The 24,878-nt window shown below is 34.4% G+C and overlaps 2 protein-coding genes and 1 non-coding gene across 4 annotated transcripts in view; 1 reads left to right on the top strand and 2 right to left on the bottom strand.

The window, feature by feature from the left end:
• LOC128999730 (cAMP-dependent protein kinase catalytic subunit 3) overlaps positions 1-22,310 on the bottom strand; it is a 147,106-nt gene extending 124,796 nt beyond the window's left edge. The window contains exons 1-2 of one of the 2 annotated variants that reach the window (XM_054426381.1): positions 22,287-22,310; positions 18,104-18,259 (exon numbers count right to left, since the gene is read on the bottom strand). In XM_054426381.1, the coding sequence (XP_054282356.1) occupies positions 18,104-18,251 (148 nt within the window). In that variant the 5' untranslated portion in view covers positions 18,252-18,259; positions 22,287-22,310. Of the gene's footprint in view, positions 1-18,103; positions 18,260-20,728; positions 20,804-22,286 lie in introns of those variants that run through there. The other variant, XM_054426380.1, reaches the window with a different exon arrangement.
• On the bottom strand, positions 2,344-2,435 carry Trnay-gua (transfer RNA tyrosine (anticodon GUA)). The gene is given in 2 exon segments: positions 2,344-2,379; positions 2,399-2,435. It is a non-coding gene; the product is annotated as a tRNA-Tyr (tRNA).
• The window catches only part of LOC128999729 (intraflagellar transport protein 81 homolog), a 36,862-nt gene continuing 30,583 nt past the window's right edge, over positions 18,600-24,878 (top strand). The window contains exons 1-4 of the mRNA XM_054426379.1: positions 18,600-18,779; positions 19,510-19,646; positions 23,337-23,517; positions 24,535-24,690. Of these exons, the coding sequence (XP_054282354.1) occupies positions 18,672-18,779; positions 19,510-19,646; positions 23,337-23,517; positions 24,535-24,690 (582 nt within the window). The 5' untranslated portion in view covers positions 18,600-18,671. The remainder of the gene's footprint in view (positions 18,780-19,509; positions 19,647-23,336; positions 23,518-24,534; positions 24,691-24,878) is intronic.

Raw genomic sequence — 24,878 nt, 5'->3', positions numbered from 1 at the left:
AAACTTGCTACAGCTGATCCAAATAGACGTTATGTCCACTTCAGTATCTAACTTTTAATGTTGCTAGTTTTATTTCAAGACTAACATAATAAACACACCCTTATTTTTTGTTTATTCATCGTTCTTCAGAAGAAGACATTCTAACGCAGACCAACAATACTCATCTAGAGGGAAGGTGTTCAGCAAAGATGCGCTGTCGATTTCCCCTTGAACATTCAGATCAAGGGTACACTGTTAAGACAGCCTTTAGTTAATCAACCTCTCATGACCAAGGTAAAGCACACCCAGCTGCCTAGACCCACACGACGTCAGGGTGCTTTATCACCCGGCGTTGAGTGGGTCTTGTTTGTTTTCTTTCTCTTTAGTCTTGTACACCTACGTCAAAAGATTGTGTCACAATAGGTCTACAATGTGTCTTTATTTTGTATATGTATATATGAGTGCAAAAACTCTTGCTGTTAAATGTAAGCCGCTCTATGACCTGTTTCCATTTAATGAGTCTCGTATAGATTGTTTCTATTAAAGTTATAATTATGTTTTAGTTGTTCCAAATATGTAAGTTGGTAGGGACATAAAGTTGCTCTGTTTAAATGTAATTTGTCCAAAATGACAGCATTATTCTTAAAGTTATACATGACACAGAATATCCTAAGTAGGAAATTTGTGAATTCGTTAAAATGTTGGCGTTTAAGAAAGAAAAGCCCTGGGATATTACACAGCAGGTTTTAGCTCGGACCAATTTGAAGTTGCCTTCATTTAGCTATCAGTTTCGTATACATTTCAAATACTTAACATTCAAATTTAAGTTTCATTTTTACTACCAGTATGTTATTTTTTATTTAACAAATTGCCTTTCTTTTAGGTGGTAGTGGAAATCTAATTTACGTTATTGTCTCTGCATTCAAATATAATGGGTTGTAATGATTACAACACAGAATGATACTTGTATGATAAAAATTATAAAATATTGTATGATTTTAAAAAAATGATAAAATAGGACGAGGAAAATTCTTAAACATTTTTGTCATTGAGACTCTTTCATGCCTTCGGTTATAAATCAGCTCATTAGCACGTTTACAAAGTGATTTATTTTTAGGCAGTTTTTTTTTTATAATTTCGATTAACAACTAATTGGGCTTTTCAACCGATGATAATAGTTTTTCCTTACAAAGAAACACGGTCTTCCTCACGGGAACTTTATTGATGACGGGAGTAACAATGGATTCATCGGAGTTTTTGTTTACCGCAAGTTATTTTGGGTAACATCATGTCTAATATTTCTACCAGTCTATAACTTTATCTATTTTACGATATAATGTTTAGTTCCAAAATAAAAAAATTACATGATACAAAGTATTAATGTAAACATTCCCTAAGAAACTTTTCAGGAAATAACGAGTCAATAAAGAATTGAAAGGACGATTTAGCTTCAAGTATGACGAACTGTTATCAGATGAACTTGAGACGACAGAGATTCTTTGATGACTAGAACAGATAACAGAGGGCAAATAGAACCAGAAGCAAAAACCCAACACACATGAAGGTTGTTTTGGTAAATTGGTTGAGCGCCATGTGGAATAACGCTGATTCAATGTAAACATTTTTGTACCTCTTTGCTAAGTTGAGACTACTGAGTTGTATTGATTTCAATATTTACTTAAACACATCACAAAAAATAAATACCTTTGGGTGCGGCTAATTTAGTGAAACCCCTCGGACTTTGATCTTGGAAACAAAAAGATACTCTAATGTAATTACTAAACATGCCATAATTAGTTTCCCGATTCAAAGAACAAAAGCTGCTTGTACTGTACTCTAAAAGGAAAGGTCTTGCATAGGAAATTAACTTTCTCTAAATTGAAGAATTACACTAAAATTCATACGATTGTTAATATAATGAAAATATCGCTACGCTCTTAGTACCATTCAGTTTGTTGAACCGGTTTCAATATAAATTTCTAGACAAAACCATTGAAAAAAATCTCTATGTCATAAGGGTTTGAAAACGAAAAGATACAATAATTGTTTAGTAATAAAGATACAAGTATTCTGATTTATTAATAACACGAGCGTTTTGACGAGATTGTATTTTACTAACAAATACAGCCATAAACCAAAGTTGTACCATGTTAAAATCTATGATGAATTAATAGCAAATAACTGTCGAGCTGTCTATTTTAAAGTAGTAATTCGCACAACAGTCTTTCACTAAAATATGTTTTTCAATCGTGCTGTACATAGTCGCTGCGTTTTACTGGTTTAAAAAAAATATATAAATAAACTCATTTTAAAACTCTTCGAAGATAAACTACTAACAACAAATTTGAAATGGAAAAAAGTTTCTCCTTCGAGCCGGATTTGAACCAGCGACCTATGGATGTCTATGTTGAATATACCTCTACAGTCCACCGCTCTACCAACTGAGCTATCGAAGGAACTGAATGTGGTACGGTTACTTTTACTTTCTAACTGAGAAAAAGTAACAGATTGAGCAGCTGGTGGTCACCAAGGTTATCAATACCAGCTGGCGTTGGCTCCCAAAATATTCGTTTCGTAATATTATAGCGATAGTTCTCCACTACAGAGCAAGTTCTTCTAGCTTGAGTGATCTCTCGTTTCACAGATTTCTAGATAGACGGACTGTGCACAGCGTCATGGAATCATCATACCACTAAATCAAAACCTGATTCAATCGGTGATTATTTGTGAGACTTGGACCTTTATGACACGTCCCATGCTCCAAATAAATAGACCCAATATCCACAAGGTATTGTATGGTGGATGCATCATACTTTACTTGTATTCAGATTGTTTTACGTTAACGTGCAAGTTGCCGTTTCAATTAATCTAATTACAAACAAGTCTTTTTTAAGCCGACAACCCTAGCTAGGACTTTACTTAGAGAAATACCTAAGTTAAAAACTTTCATGGAGTATACCCTGTGCTGTCATACACCCGGAATAGAACCACTACTCTCTCCAGACCTACTGTCCGATGGTCAGGTCCGCGGGTAGACCATGGTGGGATGTACAGAGGAGTCACAAGGCCTCGCCCGACCAGCGACCTTGACGTGGGCGACCCCGGTCACTGACAACATCATCTGTGACAGTCTCACGACCGTTGCGAGGATCCGCAACCGCAACAAACTCTCTGACCCAACGCCGGACAACTCGGTAATTTGGTCAGTTTAGGTTGAACCCAACCGACCTAACAGAACCTAACCTCACCTCATTTGGTGGTAGTTAGTTGAGACAATTTGTTCTGCACTAATCCGGGTCTCGTAGGGTCGAACAAGTACAGTACTTCGATTACGACAATACGGCTGGATCAATGTGTCATCTCTAGAAATTTTAAAGAGCATCGGAGCGTACAAAAAGTCCATAAACCAAAATACTCTTTTCAAAGATGGGACTACAAAGTGAGTTTGAAGTTGTAGTAGCTTGTGCCAGTTAAATAGTGATTAATCTAGTTCCAATGTTGTCAAGGACCGTTTACCATAATCAATTGTTGTATCCACTACAGTGTAAAACATTAGTTAATTACATAACATAGAATTAATGTAATCCCATTATAATAACGGTAACTGTTATGAATACAGCATAATTATAAAGTATTAGTACCATAGCTGTTGCACTTCCTTACTCAAAAGTTGAAAAATCTTAATTTAGAAGCTATTTAAAAAAATGTTCTTTAGCCAAGAACACCAGAGCAACATTATCGCGTTTATGCCATATTAATTTCAAAGTTTAAAATTTGTGTCTGAAAATAACCATTAATCTCGTATACACCTCTAGTAGACTATATTCACTTAAAACCGTGGAAATTTAACATTATATTTTTTCCCAATAGTCGACGTGTTTTTGTGTCATTTTAACATAAATAAACAGTATTTATCCTGGTTTTAAAAAGGTAAAATGGGTAAACAATCTAGGGTCATAAATGTCACAATCGAACAAACCCCCCTAATTTACATCATATGATCACCTTCATTTGTGTGGACAGTTTTTTTGAAGTGGTGCCCCTGTTAGAAAGTTCATTATAATACGCAGTGAACTGAAAAAACAATGCTTTTAATGACAGATTTCCATTAAAATTCACTTTCAGTTTTAATAAACAAAATTTGTAATTTTATCTTTGATGGATAATGAACAAGTTCTTCATTATTGATAACAGCAAAAGCGTTTCAATTAATTGTTACGTAGTTAACTTGCCTTTCAAGGGCAAATATCGATAACAAATTCATAACAAATATTTACCATAAAAAGTCCTAATATCGCAGTTGTTCTGAAGTATTTCCGACGCAGTTTATTTTAGAAAGTAGTTTTGTTTTCAATAGAGTCAATACAAATAAAATACCCCCGCCGCAGCAAACCTGCAGACTAAGCGAATTTCAACTCGTCTGATTACATTTTTACTAAAATATTTCCATAAATAAGACATATTATTCCCTATTTAAATAACATTAGATTTAACGAGTGCTTAGGTTTGCTGCTACGGGGAAGGTAAAAAGTGTTTTTTGACCATACGTCAATAGTATAGGATGAAATAAATAAATTTGCCAAATTTTATCAATATATACCCATAAACAAGTAAACTACAACAATTTTCATTTTCTCCATAAGAATAACATGGGAATTTTTAATTACACTATTTTTGAATTTTCTCCGTGACCGTTAGGCATACAACAGCGCTTCAATATACTAAATTATTTCTTTTTTTAAGCTCTACAAAATGGTTTAGAAAGAAATCGCCAAATTTTTTGTTTTTAGGTTCAAAAATGGGAAAACCCCATTTTTACCCCATAAAACCCCCCATAAACCCCCGTTCCCATGGTCCGATTATGCTGGATCGCGAACTCGTTCGAATAAACGTAGGTTTACACGTTTGTACCAAATTTCATCAAAATCGGATCATTTTTGCTCGAGTTATCGCGCTAACGGACACACATATATATAAATATATATATAAATATATATATATATGAATTTGAACGGATGGTGTTTTTGGCCTCTAGGGACCTCAAAATGAAAAATTAAATCGGTCTCGGGTCCAGGTCTTACCATGAGTACTACGGTAATAGCTTATTCCCTATATGGGAAATTCGCTAAAAAAACCTTTTTTAAAGATATTTATTTTTGAAGATGTTCTAACCTTTGTAGCAATGAAATATGTACCACCAACTAGATAGGAGCTTATAATCAATAATAATTTATCACGTTGTAAGAGATGTTTTGTGGCTATCGATATTACTGATGACTACGACACATTGATTATTTATAATTGTTGTGTACACGATGATAATATGATACAGTAAGAATCACACACTAGAGTAAAAAAGTCTCGTTGTCCAGTGATGAAATCAGAAAGAGGTGGTAATAGTTTACATCGGTGGAAACCATTTGTATTAAGTTCCATCACAACTAGAGGGTACAGTCGACGAAGCCCAAGCCTAACCTATTACACCTGTGTCTTACTTATATTGTACAAGTTTTAATGTTGACTAAATTGTTGCTCTTTAAGAAAAATAGTCTGGTTTAATTTATAAAGTAGGCTAATGAGATATACTAAGTATATAGTATATATAAGTATATACTATATATGGGTCAGCTAAGTATAGGCCTATAGTGTTTTTTAGAATAAACATTTACAGAGGGTACTGACAATTAACATCCGGGAACTTTTTTTGGTCGTGCTCTACTGACGATACTGTAAACGATTTGATTTGATTTGATACCTAAAACTACACGAACGCCAAAAATACAAAAGTACTCTATAAAAATTCGTGTTTTGCTCTAAATCCAACATAACCTCAAAGTGTACCATAACCAAACATGCAAGAACGAGGCACACGTGTTTTCTGACGTCAAAAGTGCGATGCAGTGAATGCGCAATGTTTTGATTGGCTCTCCACGTTGCTGGAAAGTTTGTTTACTTTTTACACTGGGGAAAACAATCAGCTGGCTAGAACTACTTTACTGTGTATCTTATTTCACAGGTACACGCATACCCACCCAATAATGTCCCCTGTCTACATTCTATTTTCCTTCATTAGTTCTAAATGCATAAATTGTTATTTCTGTTCGTTCGGCTTGGTGAAAGAACTGATGTGACGGAAATCAGTAATTGACAGAAGGACACACTACCAAGTTCAAGTAAATTGTCATCTCAAATCTTCCCTAACATGGAACAATACAATGCAATCTTTATTCAACAGCTAAAAGCATAGAATGGTGTCATATATTTTTTTAAAGATAAGTTACAGTTTTTTAATATAGGGTCAAACGCCAATTAAATGAAAATGGAATGTCGAGTCCAATTCATTGTCAAAGCATTAATACACTCTTTTCTGATCTGACCCTTTCTCAGGGGTGCCCATCCCCCCCTAGACTCATGACGCACCCCCCCCCCCCAATTGAGCAACAGCCCCCCCATAAATGATGTACACAACAAATGAGAAACATTATTCCCCCGCCCAGCACTATTTGTAAAACTATAAAAGAAGTTTTATAATTTTTTTTAGATATTTAAAATTCAAACCCAGTTAATCTATATCAATAAAGTTATAGTTTTTTCTGTACATTGCTCAGAATTATACATATTTTGGGTTATTTATGTTTTATACATTGAAGAAGTTGAAACATGTCTTATCTCCATTTATGTCCGTCTGTGACGGCCCAGAAGGCATTTTATATAGCCTACTCAATGCCTACTCTAAAGAAAACTAGAGTACCGATTATGATTCTAATGGTTTAATTGTATCCACAGGATTGGCGAGAGAGTCCTTATAGCCATTAAAATATGGCCTCACTATTTTGGAAATAAAATAACGGACGATCAAAAATACAATTTTGTGTGATTTTTCTAGTTTATTTTCTCCATGTTTACTACATACGTCATTAATTTATGAAATTCTAATAATCTGTTAAGAGAACACGTCATATATGAAATTACGAACAGCTGTTTTGATAAAGATTCCTTTTCCTAGCTGTCACTGATATGTTTACATAAATGTTCTTTAAGAATACTGTGTAGGCCCTAACCATTTCCGATCACGTTTGTAAGCAAATCCAAAACCAAGTGAGATTAATATCCGTGTGGCTTTGGCTTATATAACGGGTTTGATTTATAACGAGTACTAATATGTAACTGTAAATTACATTAAATAACTAGCCATCATCCAGGTCGGGAACCGGAGATTCTGTGTGTATCAAGTTGTACTTGAATTTTGATTACAGGGAAAAGACCGTGAATCAGTGTTGTACAGGACTGGAAAACTTATCTTTCTATATAAATAAAATTAGAGTTTTATAAGTCACCTCAATTTAAGGAATTTTGTATTGGCAGATTATCCATAACGAATTGTCAGCGTCTTTCTCGAAATAACGATCCCCTCTCCCTCCCTTTAGAAACATCACAGCTCCTTTGATGAAAATGAAATGGAAACAACGCTTGCGCCAACAATCGTCTGCTCCGTTATACACTTCTGTCTGCTGTGCGCTATGTTACAACAGATTTTAGTCAGATACAACAGCTGGGGAATGATGACGATATAATGCTTAGTACACTGTGATTGAGTGATAACCATGGTAACTTTAGTAAGGCTGTGATTGGCCAATGAGTAGGCCTAAATATGGCGACTTGTTGAATTTGTGTATGAATTGAAGAGAAACCTATTAATGAACAGAAGAACAAAGAAAGAGAATAAGAAGATTGTTCTCGTTACATTCTTTTAGCGAATTTCCCATATAGGGAATAAGCTATTACCGTAGTACTCATGGTAAGACCTGGACCCGGGACCGATTTTTTTTTTCGTTTTGAGGTCCCTAGAGGCCAAAAACACCATCCGTTCAAATTCATATATATATATATATATATATATATATATATATATATATATATATTTATATATATATGTGTCCGTTAGCGCGATAACTCGAGCAAAAATGATCCGATTTTGATTAAATTTGGTACAAACGTGTAAACCTACGTTTATTCGAACGAGTTCGCGAACCAGCATGATCGGACCATGGGAACGGGGGTTTATGGGGGGTTTTATGGGGTAAAAATGGGTTTTTCCCATTTTTGACCCAAAAAACATCAAATTTTGCAATTTCTTTCTAAACTATTTTGTAGAGCTTAAAAAAACAAATAATTTAGTATATTGAAGCGTTATAATGCGCCTAATGGTTACGGAGAAAATTCCAAAAAATTGCAAATTTAAAATTCCCATGTTATTCTTATGGAGAATAAGTAAACTGTTGTAGTTTGCTTGTTTATTAACATATTTTGCCCAAATTTGGAACATGTTTTTATTTCTTACTAACAATTAACAATTTACATAAAAAACACTTTTACCCTCCCTGTTGCAGCAAACCTAAGTATGTTTTAAACTGATTCTATTTAAATAGGGATAAATGTGATATTTTTAAGGAGACATTTTAGGGTAAATCCAATCAGGCTAATGGAAATTCGCTTAGTCTGCAGGTTTGCTGCGGCGGGGGTATTTTAAGAGTGTTTTAATTATCTCTAAATATAATTTTACACTTTTTTATTACTTATCTATCAATTCCTATGCTGTGATACAGCACCTATCGGTAGCCTATCTGTCTATCATGAGCAGTACCTTATAACACTTTCTAACTAAAGGTTCCTTTAATATTTACGTTATTTATAGCAATGTAATGTTTGGCTAGTGATTAGTTGAGTTTGAGTTAGCTACAATTTTAAACGTAGCCGTTTGTACAACTGAATCAAGATAAATTATTTGAAATTTACAATAATAGTGATTGTGCAATATTGAATTTCGTTTATAAAAATGTAAATCGTGACTTAATGGCTGTTTACAGCGTTTTAATGAGTTTGTCATCTGTTTTTATACTATATTGGATTAACCGTATTTTCATCCCCCCCCCCTCTCCCTATTAACTCAGGTAATCGAGTATACACAATAGTGTAAAGTATTGTAGCCTATGGTACTTGCTACTTGATTGCATTTTAACGAGCTTTATGTCAACAAAGCATTCTGCTGTGTAGCTGTCTGTACCACGCGTTATCTTTTATCTATCACAGCAGTTGAGCCATCCCGTGCGCTCCCTCTCTTAAGATCTCACGTCTTGCTAATCTTAAATAATAACTTTCTACACGAATCCTAAACCATCCTAAAATCCTATTTTAACTAATTTAATTCAATAATATAACTATTGTCTTATCCACTTTCTATCTGGCGATTTCGTAATGAATTTTGGATTGTCGTCACGTTGAACACTGTTGCAATTAACTTTAGCCCCCCCCCATTTGAATTTTTTGAGCCCCCCCCAGGAATTTCAATGACGCAGTCTGCGTCACGGCCCCCCCCTTGTGGGCACCCCTGCCTTTCTAAAATTAAACACGTTTTCCAGTTCGTATCGCTGACTAGTGACTAGCCGCTGCTGACCGCTGCTGACGCCATGAGCTGAGGCAGTTGAGGTCGTCGTCCTCACACCTAGTTACCTGGTCGCCTCGCGTACTTCTCTTTGTTCTCGGTTGCAAGCCACAGAGTAAGAAACATGGAGTTGTCATAACTTCATGCGTGATTCCACGGATGCATCCTTAAAGTAGTTTCGACGTCTAAAAAAGTATGCAGTTTTGAACGATGACAATATTACAAGTATAATTGAAAGATAATTTAGAAACAATCTCGAAGTATCAGACTTCCATGACGAGAACCAACACTGTTAAATTTCTAACCCAAGAGATCAGTTGTTTTTAATTTTCTAGTTCCGTAATTATGTCGCCCGGACTCTACAGGTGGTTTACACAACAAAATCCTCAGAGTACCAGGATTATTGCTGATGGTAAACTACGTATATGTTTATCTTGGTTGAAATTTCAAATCGGATACATCCCAAAGTGATAATGTTCATCTTTTATATTGGTTGAATAAATTTGGAGAAAATACCTCCGGTTTATCAAACGCACAGAACTTTCTTTCTAATTCCATTAGCAATCATAAAGTTAATTTTGACTTGCTTATTTGGAAGTGCGTCTTGACTGGCTCCCGGAAACGCACTGTCCAGAAATCTCTAGGTGAAAAGAACTGTACCGGGGTAAGTATCCTACATGAAATGATTGGAAAATATGCATGACACGTTCTTTTGCTAATATTGAGCTTTTAAATGCTGGCGGTGTACGTTAAATCATCGATGTATATAACCTACAACGTAAAAGAACCCATTTCTTGCTCACATCTCTGAGGAATCTCGGGTTTGTAACCTGCCTGAGATGAAGGCGTGCGTAGGCCAGAGAGAAAGGAAACAGGCCAAACAGAGACACAGAGATAAGGAAGGTGGGCGATGATTCAGCCAAGACATAGCTGAAGACTGTCCTGGATCTCTCAGGGTAAAACGACGACCTACTTTCCCAGAGCACTATTTTGAAACTCTTCAACAAGACCCATAGCTGTTCGACGCAAATACAGGTTAACATAACCTAACCGACGTTACATAGGCCTCAACCCCAACAACCCACCCGACCAAACGTGTACCACACTCCACACTCCACCTCACTAAGGCCCATTCTACACGATTTGATTTGCTAATAGATTTGCCCAAATAAATAACCCCGCCGCGGAAAACCTGCAGACTAGGCGAATTTCCATTTACCTGGCTGGGTTTCTACTTAAATAATTCCTTTAAAATATCAAATTAATTTTTTATTTAATTTACGTTAGGTTTAATGAGTATTTGGTAGGGTTGCTGCTACAGTTAACCTAATAAATATTATTTTTGTTGAAGTGTTAGTAGCGTAGAATTAAATAGCCTAAATAAATATGCCAAGTTTGATAAAAAAAATATAAACATAAACAAGCAAACTACAACAATTTGCTTATTCTCCAAAAGAAACACAAAGGAATTTTTAAATTAACGTTTTACGAATTTTCTTCCAAATCATTAATCGTATACCGATAATAATGCTAATATAGGCTACTGAATTATTTATTTTTCAAACCCCATTAAAACTCACATTATTTAAATAGAAAATAAATCTGAAAACTTTTTAGGGAATATTTGAGTAAAAATCCAACCTCTCAAAATGGAAATTCGCTTGGACTGCAGGTCTGCTGCGGCGGGGATTTATATCAAGTCTTAGTTTATTTTCAACATTAATTCGTAATATTTGTAATATGTTTAGTGTAAAGTATTGACTGTCAACTGAAATGACTGAAATTGACACGCTAGGGGGCGATGCAATAAACCCCAATCTGTATGGTACCCCAATGGTAGCTGGAGAAGCTAGTAAGTAAGCATTAAAATATAACGCGTATCCCAAACTATTTCATTATTTGTTTGTTTTTGTTTATTTTTACACCCAATTGTTTTATCCAGTCATATTTTCCAATATTGATCAGATTCAGCAAGTACCGTTTCAAGGCTCGATGGAGAATTGTCACAGTTATGCCACGGCTACACGAGAAGTGCGGAAATACTTTCGCCACAATCGATTGTCCACGGAGCGAGGAGATAGGGCCTGACGACGACTGGAGGACTCTTGCGAAACGTCAGAATTTCGTCCGAAACCAAGATTTATGGGGCTTTTCCCAGCACTTGAGAAACAAAGGCCTCAGTTTTATCATTGAATTCACGTAAAATTATTCTGCGTATGGTTTAAACTATTTCTCGAACTGTAGGCTAAAAATGTTGTTGTATATTTGTAAAAAAAAACCTATTTGAGAGCATTTTTTTGTACAAATTACTAGGTGCAAAGGTGGGTTATTTGTTCAAAAATAATGTCTGTTTGGAACTGATGTCTGGCCTACTGATCAAATACAATGAATGTAATCTAATCCATACTGACACAGATATTTTCGCATGAAATAACTTAGTGCTTATCAAATACTACAAAACTTCTAATCAAACTAATGTATCAATTCTAGACTTTCTAATCGTGCATTCTTCTTTAATACTTTCTAGTCATTTTCATTTGTAAATAGTTCAATAGGGGTTCTTTCGAAAGATAGAACCACTGACTATAAACCTCTACAATAGTGTATAGTCAATGATAGAACGCAGCCAGTAAAAAAAAATTAACTCTTAACTTAGACTCCTATTGTGTGCTGCTTTCAATTGCCGATTGCTGTTGAAAACTTAAATTTTTTAACTGAGACAAAAATATCAATCAAATAAAAGAGTGAAAGATAAAATTATTGTGAACTGTGGCATCTTTTACGTCATATTATAAACTGTTATAGGCTACTATAGAAAACTAAAGAAACATGACTTTGACAGTACCGTAGCTCATTCAGTTATTTGCTCACTCAACAAAGCTCGACTCTTGAACAAAAAAAGGTAACAGCTATTCAGTCCTAAAAGTAAACAGTTTGGGTCTCCAGTAGGTACCAATCACCAATCACCAATCCATCTACAGCTACTGTACGTGATTTCTATTAAAGTAAACCCAATGCTGTTAAAAATGCAGATATAACACAAATCTAGGGTATTATTCTTACTTGATGATAATTCTGTCCCCTGGGCATATTTTCAGAGGCAACCAATTAGGGGTATAGTTCAAGTACATTAACAATATATTTAGTACAAGGTAATTTCTGACGTGAAACAATATAGACCACAGTGTATCAAAGCTACAATTTGCCAAAGCGCTTTGTTCACAAATTGCTGTGCCGACCTAGACGTGTTATCACCACGTGACCTTGAATGTCATTGGCTGGCTATTGTTGCTGTTATCAGCGTATCAGTGGAGCCAAAGATATCTGCACGCTCAGCTTACCTTTCCTTCTACAAAAGTAACTCAGGAATCTACTGAGTTAATTGATTTGGTCGTAATTTGAAATAAGCTTTTTAAAACAATCTAATTGAGTTTTATGTTTGTCAAATTCCCTAAATAAATAAATACTAACCAATTATAGATGTTTTATCCAGCAGTGGCATTGTGTATTGCATACGTTTATCTGCGTTAATGCGGGGGGGGGGGGGGGTTATGGAGCTGTAAACCTGTTATAACAAAATAAAACATTTCATTCTATTATCACTGTCAAACATTTTTGCATGGATTACAGGAGTATTCAAGTCAACTCATTTATCTCATGATTTTAGTACCACCTTAGTCACTATAACCATTGTGGCACCAGTATCATAGATCAAAAGAAGTAGACACTATACACCTTTTATCTATGCCAGTATCGTGAAATCAGTTGTAACCCTGAGAAAAAACTATAAATTCGGTTCGTTTGAGAAAATATAATCATATGCATTCTCCGTTATAAATGTTGTGCAACGATTTACCGTCAAATTTATACCCATGTAAAACAAAAATTTGTGGCAACGGTTGAAAAGTAATCGTGTAAGTACAGTAGTTTAAAAATGTTTCCCAACATTTGTGTAGTTTAATTTCACCCCACCATTATTTTATGAACGCATTCTAGGTTCGGTTGACCTAGCCTCGATCAGCTTCACACTTTTTAATATTAATTTAAAGTTTATCGAAAATGAAACCAAACTCATTTTACTTTTAAACAATAGGTAATAAAAGGCAACAGGCAATAAAAAAGGTATGAAAATCATTAGTTGTTAGCATTGGCTTTAGATACAGAAGTAGAGTCCAATCCATATAAGTTATGTTGGGTGCAGCCGGATTTTTCTCAAAACGAATTAGTTGAATGAACTACGACCAAAGTTCAATTTTCCTCTTTTGGGGTTCACATACGTCAACGTCATGAACTTAAAAATGTACTAAGATATCAGATAAATTGGTAAGTTGTACTATTTGACTACATACACCCTGAATACGATAAGCGTATTGTAGATATGTAGTCAATTGTTGTACTCGCAGAATATTAATCTCCATATTTAGAACGGGACGTCTAGTTTAAGAGTTGAGATTTAATCAAGAGCTCTATTTTTAGAAAGTCAATAAATCATCACCGGCCGAGTGAGATAAACTGTAAAACATCGATCGCCTCTTTCGTCGAGACTGTACAACTTTTAAATTCTTTAATATTTTCGAACAATTTTCTGTTAAAATGTTACACTCATACGTTTGCAAAAGTTAAAATTCTATTGGAAAAGTAGGCATATTTATTGTAATTTTATGTTTTTAAAGTTCGCAAAAAACAGATTCTCAACCTTATCTGAGGTGTAGGTAAGCGTTCAGCTATGTTAAGACGAGCCAATTTGCCTGGTAAAGCTCGCAAGGGACAGTCGTTGACAATATATAGCTGAGTGTAATTATTGACTACTTACTTACTTACTTACTCCCCCGACGTCGTTGACCAGCTCTTGCTGGATGGACTGAGTCAAAAATAAAAATAATATTTATATACATCTTTACAAGTTTGGTGGCAGGTTAGACGCCATAAAATCCCCATATGTTCATTGAGTAATCTTCAGTGTAATCTTTGCTTAACAGTTACAACTTATGTTTTTCCCCTTTGTACTGTATTTTTAATTTGCTAGTATACTGTGGATAAACACATGTTACAAGTCATTTGTTTACTTTTTCCTTGTTATTTTGTCCAAACAAAATTTTTACTTGGCAACCCATAAGGCCAATGTTAAATATTAAATTTTCAAATAAGTTGTGTAGCGAAATAAGAATTTTCCTGAGTTAGTGGCATGACCAATGACGCTTAGGGCTATACATAAAATTTAAAAAAATTAGACAAAACCCTTCCGCTGGATTTTGAGATATATATATATTACTTACAGACAGACAGACAGACATACATACATACAAACAGACATAGCTCGTTTGAGTATAGGATTATCAAACAAGTTATAACGCGTTATCAATTGAAATTATAGGTTGTATACAGTTGACAATAGTATTGAACGAAGTACGTTGTTATAGTACTTTGAGAACAATATCATTGCAATTTCAAATAATCTCTAAATAATGGGTTTGATGGTTTTATTGCTCATAAAAACGACGCAGATCGTAATAAGAAATCGTATCTAGCAGTCGTAACCGTATCGCCTTGTTTTATCATTCTGATTATGAACGAAATGACAGATGACACCAAGCACTTTTATTAGGCCTATACTTATATCCAGGAAAAAAATCAATAAAGAATCAAACAAATGTTGGTGAGTAGGATTTTTTTTAATTCCCCACGAGTATTTTTTTTTTATTGTGATTTAGGTAACAGTTAACCACTCCAGATAAGTACAGTAGGTAGGCCTACGTGCAACTTATATTTTATTTCAAACAGTATACAATGCTGTTTTTAACGTGTATGATTGCGATGAACTATTTTTAATGGACATTTCATACGCTTTAGGAAAAGTTAGTGTGAGTAAAACACTAACTAGTCCAGGAGCTGAGGGGGGTTGAGCATGCATGAAAGTAGTACGCAATGTTATTGCTGATTATTGTAATATGGACTGTGGTGATCAAAATTACGTATGTCGCCTATTTCAAAAGTGGTCGATAAGGTGGGGGGGAGGGGGCAAACATGGCGGTTTGCGCTATGCGTTAAAACGCTGATAGTTCGAAAACGGTAAAAGATAGAACATCGGTTAAAACGTCGTTGTAATCCTAAAAATGTGGACAATAATAATGGTCATTGGGTCCGAGGTCGTATCTCTATAAATAAACAAGTTATTGTATAAAATATGTAAAAATGGACTTTTCGTGTAGATTTTTTACCGAAAGTAGAATTAATTTGTGAGTGTCGCAAAGAAGTAATATCAAATATCTTTGCTGATAGTTGTAATATGGACTGTGGTGATACAAAATACGCATGTCGCCTACTTTTCAGGTGGTCGAGAACTTGGGGGGAGGGGGGCAAAGATGGCGGAACGCGCTATACATCGAAATGACTGTAGCTCGAGAACGGTACGAGATAGGACATCGGTTAAAACGAAGTTTTAATCCAAAAAATATTACCAATAGAAAAGGTCATTGGGTAAAAAGTCGTATCTTAACTAATAAAAAAGTTATAACAATAATAAGTTTAACAAAATCTACATCGTACAGCTATTTTTTTCGAAAATCGTATGGATTGTTGATAAATAATAGTGTAATTACTTTATTACTCGGCTACATATTAACTAGATGCATTTTCTTATAAGAAAAAAATATATTATTACGAATACATATGGTTTAAAATGTAAAACATGGCCTCCAAACGCCTTGGGGTTCGTCCGTTAGGTTGCGTTATAATTGCTGCTGTTTTTAAAATAATGATTGCTTGTATTTTGTATTTCATTATACACTGAGTATATAAATGAAATAATGATAAATAAATAATCAAACAAATAAGATAATAATCAAATATGAAATATAATATATAGTAGTTTAATTCCATTGTAAATATAAACACCATAAACTTTAAATTTCTTGACCGCTCTCATGCATTAATTATATATAGATGTATATACATTTGTATCAAAGAAAATATTTACAATTTTTTATTTGTATTACAGGTGCTAAGAGAAATTAAAAAGGTACCTATTTAAATTCAACAAATAATATGAACAACCAGTGTAATTGTTATGGATAGAATGAAGAGATTTGCGAAACCCCAAGTATTATATGTAGTTTGGAGGCCATGTTTTACATTTTAAACCATATGTATTCGTAATAATATATTTTTTTCTTATAAGAAAATGCATCTAGTTAATATGTAGCCGAGTAATAAAGTAATTACACTATTATTTATCAACAATCCATACGATTTTCGAAAAAAATAGCTGTACGATGTAGATTTTGTTAAACTTATTATTGTTATAACTTTTTTATTAGTTAAGATACGACTTTTTACCCAATGACCTTTTCTATTGGTAATATTTTTTGGATTAAAACTTCGTTTTAACCGATGTCCTATCTCGTACCGTTCTCGAGCTACAGTCATTTCGATGTATAGCGCGTTCCGCCATCTTTGCCCCCCTCCCCCCAAGTTCTCGACCACCTGAAAAGTAGGCGACATGCGTATTTTGTATCACCACAGTCCATATTACAACTATCAGCAAAGATATTTGATATTACTTCTTTGCGACACTCACAAATTAATTCTACTTTCGGTAAAAAATCTACACGAAAAGTCCATTTTTACATATTTTATACAATAACTTGTTTATTTATAGAGATACGACCTCGGACCCAATGACCATTATTATTGTCCACATTTTTAGGATTACAACGACGTTTTAACCGATGTTCTATCTTTTACCGTTTTCGAACTATCAGCGTTTTAACGCATAGCGCAAACCGCCATGTTTGCCCCCTCCCCCCCACCTTATCGACCACTTTTGAAATAGGCGACATACGTAATTTTGATCACCACAGTCCATATTACAATAATCATCAATAACATTGCGTACTACTTTCATGCATGCTCAACCCCCCTCAGCTCCTGGACTAAACGGTAAGCGTAAAAATGGACATTTAAAATACAATTTTAAAAAGTATTCATGTCCTTTCAAAAGTTAGAAGTGTTGAAGTATAGTAAGAATAAAGTAAAACATGAGTATAAGAGCTTCGCTGTTCGTTCGTTCAGCAAAAAAATGAGTACTGTATACATCAAGTCTTCTCTTTCTTCTGTGCATATACATAATTAATACGCATACTGCGGCAGGGAGAAGTGCAAAATCACGTACCGGTATTCAATAGAATACGATGTCGTAAAATAACAAATATAACTGCTGGTTGTAATGAACTGGTTTGTAATAAAACTGCTGGCTGGCTATCATTTTCTTACAGGAACAAGCAGGTGCAAAGGCATTACTGACCAGCAACCAACTACACCACTTTTTACACACCTCTCTATATTTTACCTAATACTATTCCACGCAGGTGAGGTGCATTTTACCACAACCCAAAGTCTGAATGATGCAGAGCAGGAAGAATAAGTTCCCCTCTTAGACCCTTCCATTGTGAGCTCACCCTCTGTGACGTCACCCTTGTTGTGCATGGCCTTAGCAACAATGTACTTCATACCAGTTAGACAAATTGAACCATTCAATCACTATAAAATCCTTTAGTTAGTTGGAATCCATACAAGAAGCAAAAGATACTCGGGAGTAAGATGGACATGATCGAGATCAAAAGTATTTTCTAGAAATTCTAGAAAATATAGTAATATAGTGTCTAACTGTGTAAAAGTACTTACCTATAGTTTTTATGAAATCGAAGTCCTCCAGTCCCAAATCCTTTTCACCATCAGAAGAATCCGAAGTATTGGAAGAATCTACGGAAGACGGAGGTTCCTTAGGAAGGCTCTCTTGACGCCCGCACCTCGCAACTTTTGACGATGCCATTATGTTTCCTCGAAAATAAAATAATAATTAAAACACAAACTGAAACAAGTGACTATTATATTAAATTCACTCTAAAAGTTTCAATGAATCGACGAGTAAGCTAGCATTTTCATGAAACTTATCGCGATCTCTATGAAAGTTGAACGCGCGGGCCGGCACAACAATCCCTTTACCGGCGTGGAATGAAATGTTGACTGTTGAGCGAGTTTGGTAGATTATTTCGCCGTGGAAGGGGCAGTGTTGCGGTGCTTGTGAGAGCGCTCTAGCGGTCAAACTCGGAACTTTAGATCAGCTGACGCTGTTGCCATGGAGACCAAGGAGGATACAATGCAGACGCAGACAGGTTATGTTATGGTTGAAGTTGAAAGGGAAGTTAGAAAAAGTAGTGATTTTTACATTTGTGTCTACGTTTAGGCGAAAATGAGTGAAATATTAAAATACATTGTTAGTAAGCTCAATGAACAACCTTTTAATAAGAAGTATAATTTGATATCATTTGATTCTTTGAGCCCAGAAGATCTTCTGCAGGTAAATAAAATTACATCAGTGTATGTTTTGAGCATTACAATACAAAGGAAGCAGTTCATAAACTGCTCTTTGTAAAATCAATAGTGTGTTTGAACTTTTATTTTTAGATAATTTAAAATTATAATCAAACAGAGTTATGTGTATAATGGTACCTTAAATTATTATGGATAGATGGGTTCGTCTCATTTGAATTTTTAAAACTGGAAAATAAATATTTTTTGGTCTGTACAGTCTAAATAATTTGACTACCATTATTTTAAGGTGCATTTTAAAATAACATAGGTACCGGTATTTCTAAAATGCATGTTCCCTCAAAAATAAAATAGGTACGTAGGCACATTTCCTGTTACAACAAAAGCAAACATCAACTGTGATAGGTACTGGTAGCCTACATAGTCAAGCGATATAAAAGGCAGCTACTATAAATCACTACTGATTTAATTTCTAGTATCATGAGGTAAACAGTAACACTAGAACCCTATATCAGGTTGGAAAATGATCACGCCAAGCAAAACTGTTAGGCAAAAAGGTCAATCACATTTTGTAATATTATAATGACGTCTTTAAACCATTTGACTATGTAAGCACCTATTTTCATAAACAAACATGTTGCATGTAGACAAATATCAGTGTACTAAGTAAGTGCTAAAAAGATTGTATATGAGTTAGTCAGTGTTAAGTAAATTAATAAATAAATATAAACAACACTTGTATAACCTTTCCGTACCAGGTACTAACGGATGTTTTGGCGGAGGTTGAGCCAAGCAACAAGGTTGATGTTCGTGCAGAGGAACCTGAACAAACCGTTGTCCGTTTGCTGACCATGCTGCGAGTCCTCAAGTACAAACCCAGTAAAGAAATAAACGTGTAAGTACTGATTGTTTGAAAAGATGTTGGCGGCCTTTTTTCTTGCATTTGCCTGTCTAAAAGGGTCACCAGTGGTGGCTGATACAGTACAGTAGTGAGCTGATACAGTACAGGAGTGGATTCATACATTGTCACGCCAATCATTGTCATACATTATACCTATGGAGACCAACTGAGACACCATCAACTTATCGTTAACTTTAAAGCTACTCTATGAGAGATTCATCTTATATTGGATTCATACAACGCTGATTCATCATAGAGTTATTTCTAACCTGTGTTAGCCCCCAAGGTTGATATAACGGCCATCGTGCGAATGACAATATTCAGGCCTATACTTAAAAACACATAGTCTTAATAAAATTCACTTAGAAACTGTACGCATCTGATACCTCCTATAAAACCTGGGAGGCAGATTTTGATTTAATACAATGGATTGATTGTTTACCAATATTGTTAGTTTGGTGAACTGTATCTTGGATCAGACCAAGGACTGGATGTTCTAAGACATTGTCTCCCTGCGAAAGTGATAGTACCTTAGGTTATTTTTACGGATATAATCCTTTGAGGTTGGTCATTTATGATTTTTAAAATGCGAGGAGCTGTCCAGGCAAGGCTTAATAGGAGAGTTAAACCTACCGCGACCCAATGTTGTAGAATATTATTCATCTATTGAATAAATACATCTATTGAATTAAAAAATATAGTTTTTTAGTACAGTATATGTTTCTAAGTGATATTAACTGTCACGATCAGGACCGTGGGAGAATGGCGGTTTTAAAAGCGAATAGGCGGATGACAGAATTCCTGTTATAAATCCATACAGTAAATTGATTAAACATTTTGGAAGATATAATCCTTGTACAAGTGAACAATACATATTTATATTTTAATTACTTACAAGAACACAATACAGATATTTTGTATTTTGTAGTACCTACAGAAGTTCAATCTTTGTACAGTGAAATAGAATCACACCACATTTAAAAATTATCTAAGTACTGTAGCGGGGTGATGGTTAACAAAGAGTGTGGTTAAACATTAATCGAGGTTCTATTGTACACCAGTAACTTGGTACTCACCGAAAACTTTATTCACCCCTAAAAAGTACACTTTTCTCAAAAAGTGTGGGTCTTTGTTGCACTTATCACTGTCCATGGTTCTCGAGCAAGTAAGTGTGATGAAGAAAGAACACTAGTGTCGCTTCTTTTAGCACAACCTTTTTCTATGAAATTGAACATTAAGCACTAATGAAGTGGATAAGAGATAAGATGCTTCTAACAAAAACCTCTCTTAAAGCTGAGAGTTTAATTTTACTTTTATCTCAAGTGCAGTAAGATAATAAATTGCTCATTTGGAGGTTATCATGTTTTAATCACCAACTTGACTGAGTAGAAATATAAAAAAAAAAACAATGTAAAAAAGAATTAACTTTCCCAAAAGTAATTTTAACTTTCACAAGATATTTTTTTCAGATTACTCTTTAAGTTCAAATTTATCAAATATTTATTTTCAAATTAATATAACTCCTATATCATTATCTGGGAAACAATTTTTACTATCACACTAAGCCTTCTTACCTATCCTACCTTCTTTACTATTAAGTTGCTCATCAACTGGATCTTAATAAAAGATTAAATCCTAATTTATGTATTTGGACTAGGCCTAGAGTATATAAATGCAAAGTGAGATATATCCCATTTTACTAAAGATGAGATGAGATGGGTAAATACCCCCGTCGCAGCAAACCTGCATACTAAGCGAATTTCCATTTACCCGGCTTGATTTCTACTAAAATATTCCCTATAAATTTTCAGATTTATTTCCTATTTAAATAACATTAATTTTAGTGAGTAGTTAGGTTTGCTGCTACGGGGAAGATGTTGAGGTGTGTTTTTTCAATTGAAATATTGATAGCTTAGTATGAAATAAACCAAATTGCCAAATTTGATTAAAATATATCCATAAACAAGCAAACTAGAACAGTTTATTTATTCTCCATAAGAATAACATGGGAATTTTAAATTTACAATTTTTTAAATTTTCTCCGTAGTCAATGAACATTCAAAAACACTTCAATATACTAAATTATTTGTTTTTTAAAGCTCTTCAAAATGGTGTAGAGAGAAATTTAGAAATTTTAAGTTTTTAGGGTCAAAAATGAGAAAAACCCATTTTTACCCCATAAAACCCCCCATAAACCCCTGTCCCATGGTCCGATTATGCTGGTTCGCAAACTCGTTAGAATAAATGTAGGTTTACACGTTTGTACCAAATTTCATCAAAATCGGATGAATTTTGCTCGAGTTATCGCGCTAACGTACACATATATAAATATATATATATATATGAATTTGAACGGATGGTGTTTTTGGCCTCTGGAAGTTAACTAAGTTAAAACTTAGTAGGTACCGTAGCACTTTTTCAATTTATTGATATTAATTTGCTTTTTAACATCTAAAGAACTATTCACAACCAAAAGAAGAAAAAAATATTATAACTGTTAATTTTCTGACGTTGTTTCCATCAAAAGATAACTGTAATACAAGGTACCTAACATGTACTCTAAATTAGTAATCAATCAATTCACAACCTAACCACACCTAATTTTCAAAACACATGGACTATTTAGTAACTTACCAGGAGTATCGAGGATAGTTTTCAAAAGGCTCAACATCTTGAATGAACGAAGAGCGTGAAAATGAGAGAATGGACGCGCATCACTAACTTTAACCGCGGGTCTGCCCAAAATACTTTACTACTGGTGTGTGGGTGGATGTCATGTCATAATCAACTAGTGAAGAACTCTCCTATCCGATCTAGACCAACTGGAGTCTTTTGAATTTCTAATACCGGTAATATATTTTTTTAAATTTGTTAGTAATTTTTTATTTTAGGTTGTATTGTTTTTGGTCAAATGATTAAACTGTAACAAGGAGCATATTTAATTTACTTCTAAATCAAATTAAAATAAAACAATAATTTTGTGATTGATTTATACAGTACATGGTACCAAAAAAGTTTTTGTTCATTATAAGATTTGCTTAGCAACATAAAAATTAAATAGGCCTAATACACGTTTCAGTTTAGTTTTTTTTACCTTATTAAACATGACCAATTACACCTGTAAAATATTAATAACCTGTGTGTTGCTCTACAAACTTTAGCCCTTTGATGAAGTATTTAATCACTTTCTTGTTCAATTGTTGTAGACTTTGTTGTGAACTCAACAAATCACAATCCTTCACCTCTAAAATCGAGTTGGGTTTGTTTGATAAAACCTTCTACTTCAAGTTACCCCAAATAAAATAATCGGTGTGCATCCATGTCTATGAGCAATCACTGAAACCACTCAGTAAATTATCAATATGATTCTTGTATTATTCTATTCTAAGCTTCATATTTTTAATCAGCATTATTGGGTCTCAAATGCTGTAGAGTAGTAAAAGTGCATATAGTACTGAGTGTCAAGTCTTTTGATGGCTTACATTATGATAAGCTACTTAATGCTGCTAAACATCATCATTGTGTCATATTATACATTTCACTAAAACTAATAAATCACTTTGATGGATTTTAGACAAATTGGTTTGAAAAGAATAAAATTTAAGAAATTAATAAAACAATTAATTTATTTCCAACTTTGGCCATTGATCGTGAAAAGAGTCACTTCAGATCATTTTGTTCCAGAGGTCAGTTTCGCCAGGGGCTGGTGCAAGGAGATAAGAGAGTTATTCACCCTATACTGGAATGGCTGCTTAAGAATATGGAAGATCTGCGCAAGAGAGCTTACATTGCAAAGTTTCTGGTGAAGATCGAAATCCCTCCAGAGATCCTGGGTGATGCCGATATCGCAAATCTTGTGGAACAGGTAAAGCGGAAATCATGGGAAATACTGAGTTATATTTTAAATGATCTCTGTCACAATGATGCCAAGTTTTTGTTGTGGTCATCATCTTGTTGAGGCCAAGTTCAGATGGAGGGCTACAACAAACATTGCACAGTTACAAGAATGAACTAATTATATGAACAAAAAACAGGCCACTAAAACAGCAATTGGGTTGGAGACTTTGCCTAATGTCCCCTGTACCTTTTAAAGCTGATCGACGGTAGTAAATAATATTTCTTACATTACCTCACAGAGAAGGATGAAATTTGCTTTGGGGATGATTATGCACTTTCAGCTCTAATATTTTGTGTGGGAAATACTTGTGACAAGCAAGGAAGAGTCCGAGCAGCAAGCATGTTGCGGAAATTCCTATCAAACAGGGCAAAGAGTCTTCCTTCACCATAAGCGTTGTAGCACGTCACAGCGAAGGGGGGTGGCATTGGACTTTGCCTTAGACACCACTTAAGTGTACTGAATTGAATGTTTCCTGTGTACGTTTTCTGTGGTTATACCTACAGCTCAAGGGATAAATCATGAAATTTATTAACAGTGATTGAACAACAATTGATTGGATCTTAAATTATTAACTAATGGATGTTCAAAGTAGAGAAATATTTCTTATATTTGGACTACTGATTGTTTGGGTCGATAAGGTTTGCTTATATTAAGGTAATAGGCTAAGTGTGTTTTAAAATATCTGAATAGAACTAGACAAAATTAAATTTTTGCTAAAAAATAATTTTTTCTTGCAAATTTCAAATTTAAAAATATACTATAATAATTTTCTTGGATACAGAGATAGCGTTTAGGCATAACATCAGTCGCAAAAAGATCTCCTGAATTATGTAGATTAGTGTCACTGTCACTATCATTTCAAAGTATATTTTACTTTTACCAATAATATTATTGAAACAATAATAATAAGACAAAAATAATTTAACTTTTGAAAAACTTTACCCTTAAGTGATTGTTAATACTTATGGTCAATTGTCTGTTAAGTACGACAGACTGATTGAAGAGTTCAAAGCTACACACAAGGAGAGCGAGAATGTCAAGTCAACTGGAAACTCCGTGGCCGAGCTACGATCCGATATTGAGGCGATGGAGAAGGAACACAACATTGTGTCCAAGAAGATTGAGAGAATGCAGAGAAAGGTAATTGTATTTTGGGGTTTTTGTAATTTTTTTGTTGCAATTTGGGTAAGTCATGAACAAACTGCATGGAATCATGGGGTATTGCTACCGCAAGTGGTTTGCATGCTAGTGATGCAAAGATTGTCAGTTTGATGCTAAGGAAAGCTTAAAATACTCAAGTTTTAAACAGGTTTTAAACCATTCAAAAT

The sequence above is a fragment of the Macrosteles quadrilineatus genome, unplaced genomic scaffold (genome assembly GCF_028750875.1).
Source record: "Macrosteles quadrilineatus isolate MER2022 unplaced genomic scaffold, UCM_ALF_1.0 Scaffold_8__2_contigs__length_117827958, whole genome shotgun sequence".
Lineage (NCBI taxonomy): Eukaryota > Metazoa > Arthropoda > Insecta > Hemiptera > Cicadellidae > Macrosteles > Macrosteles quadrilineatus.
Note: the sequence above shows the minus strand (reverse complement) of the source record. Positions and strands in the feature narration are given on the sequence as shown.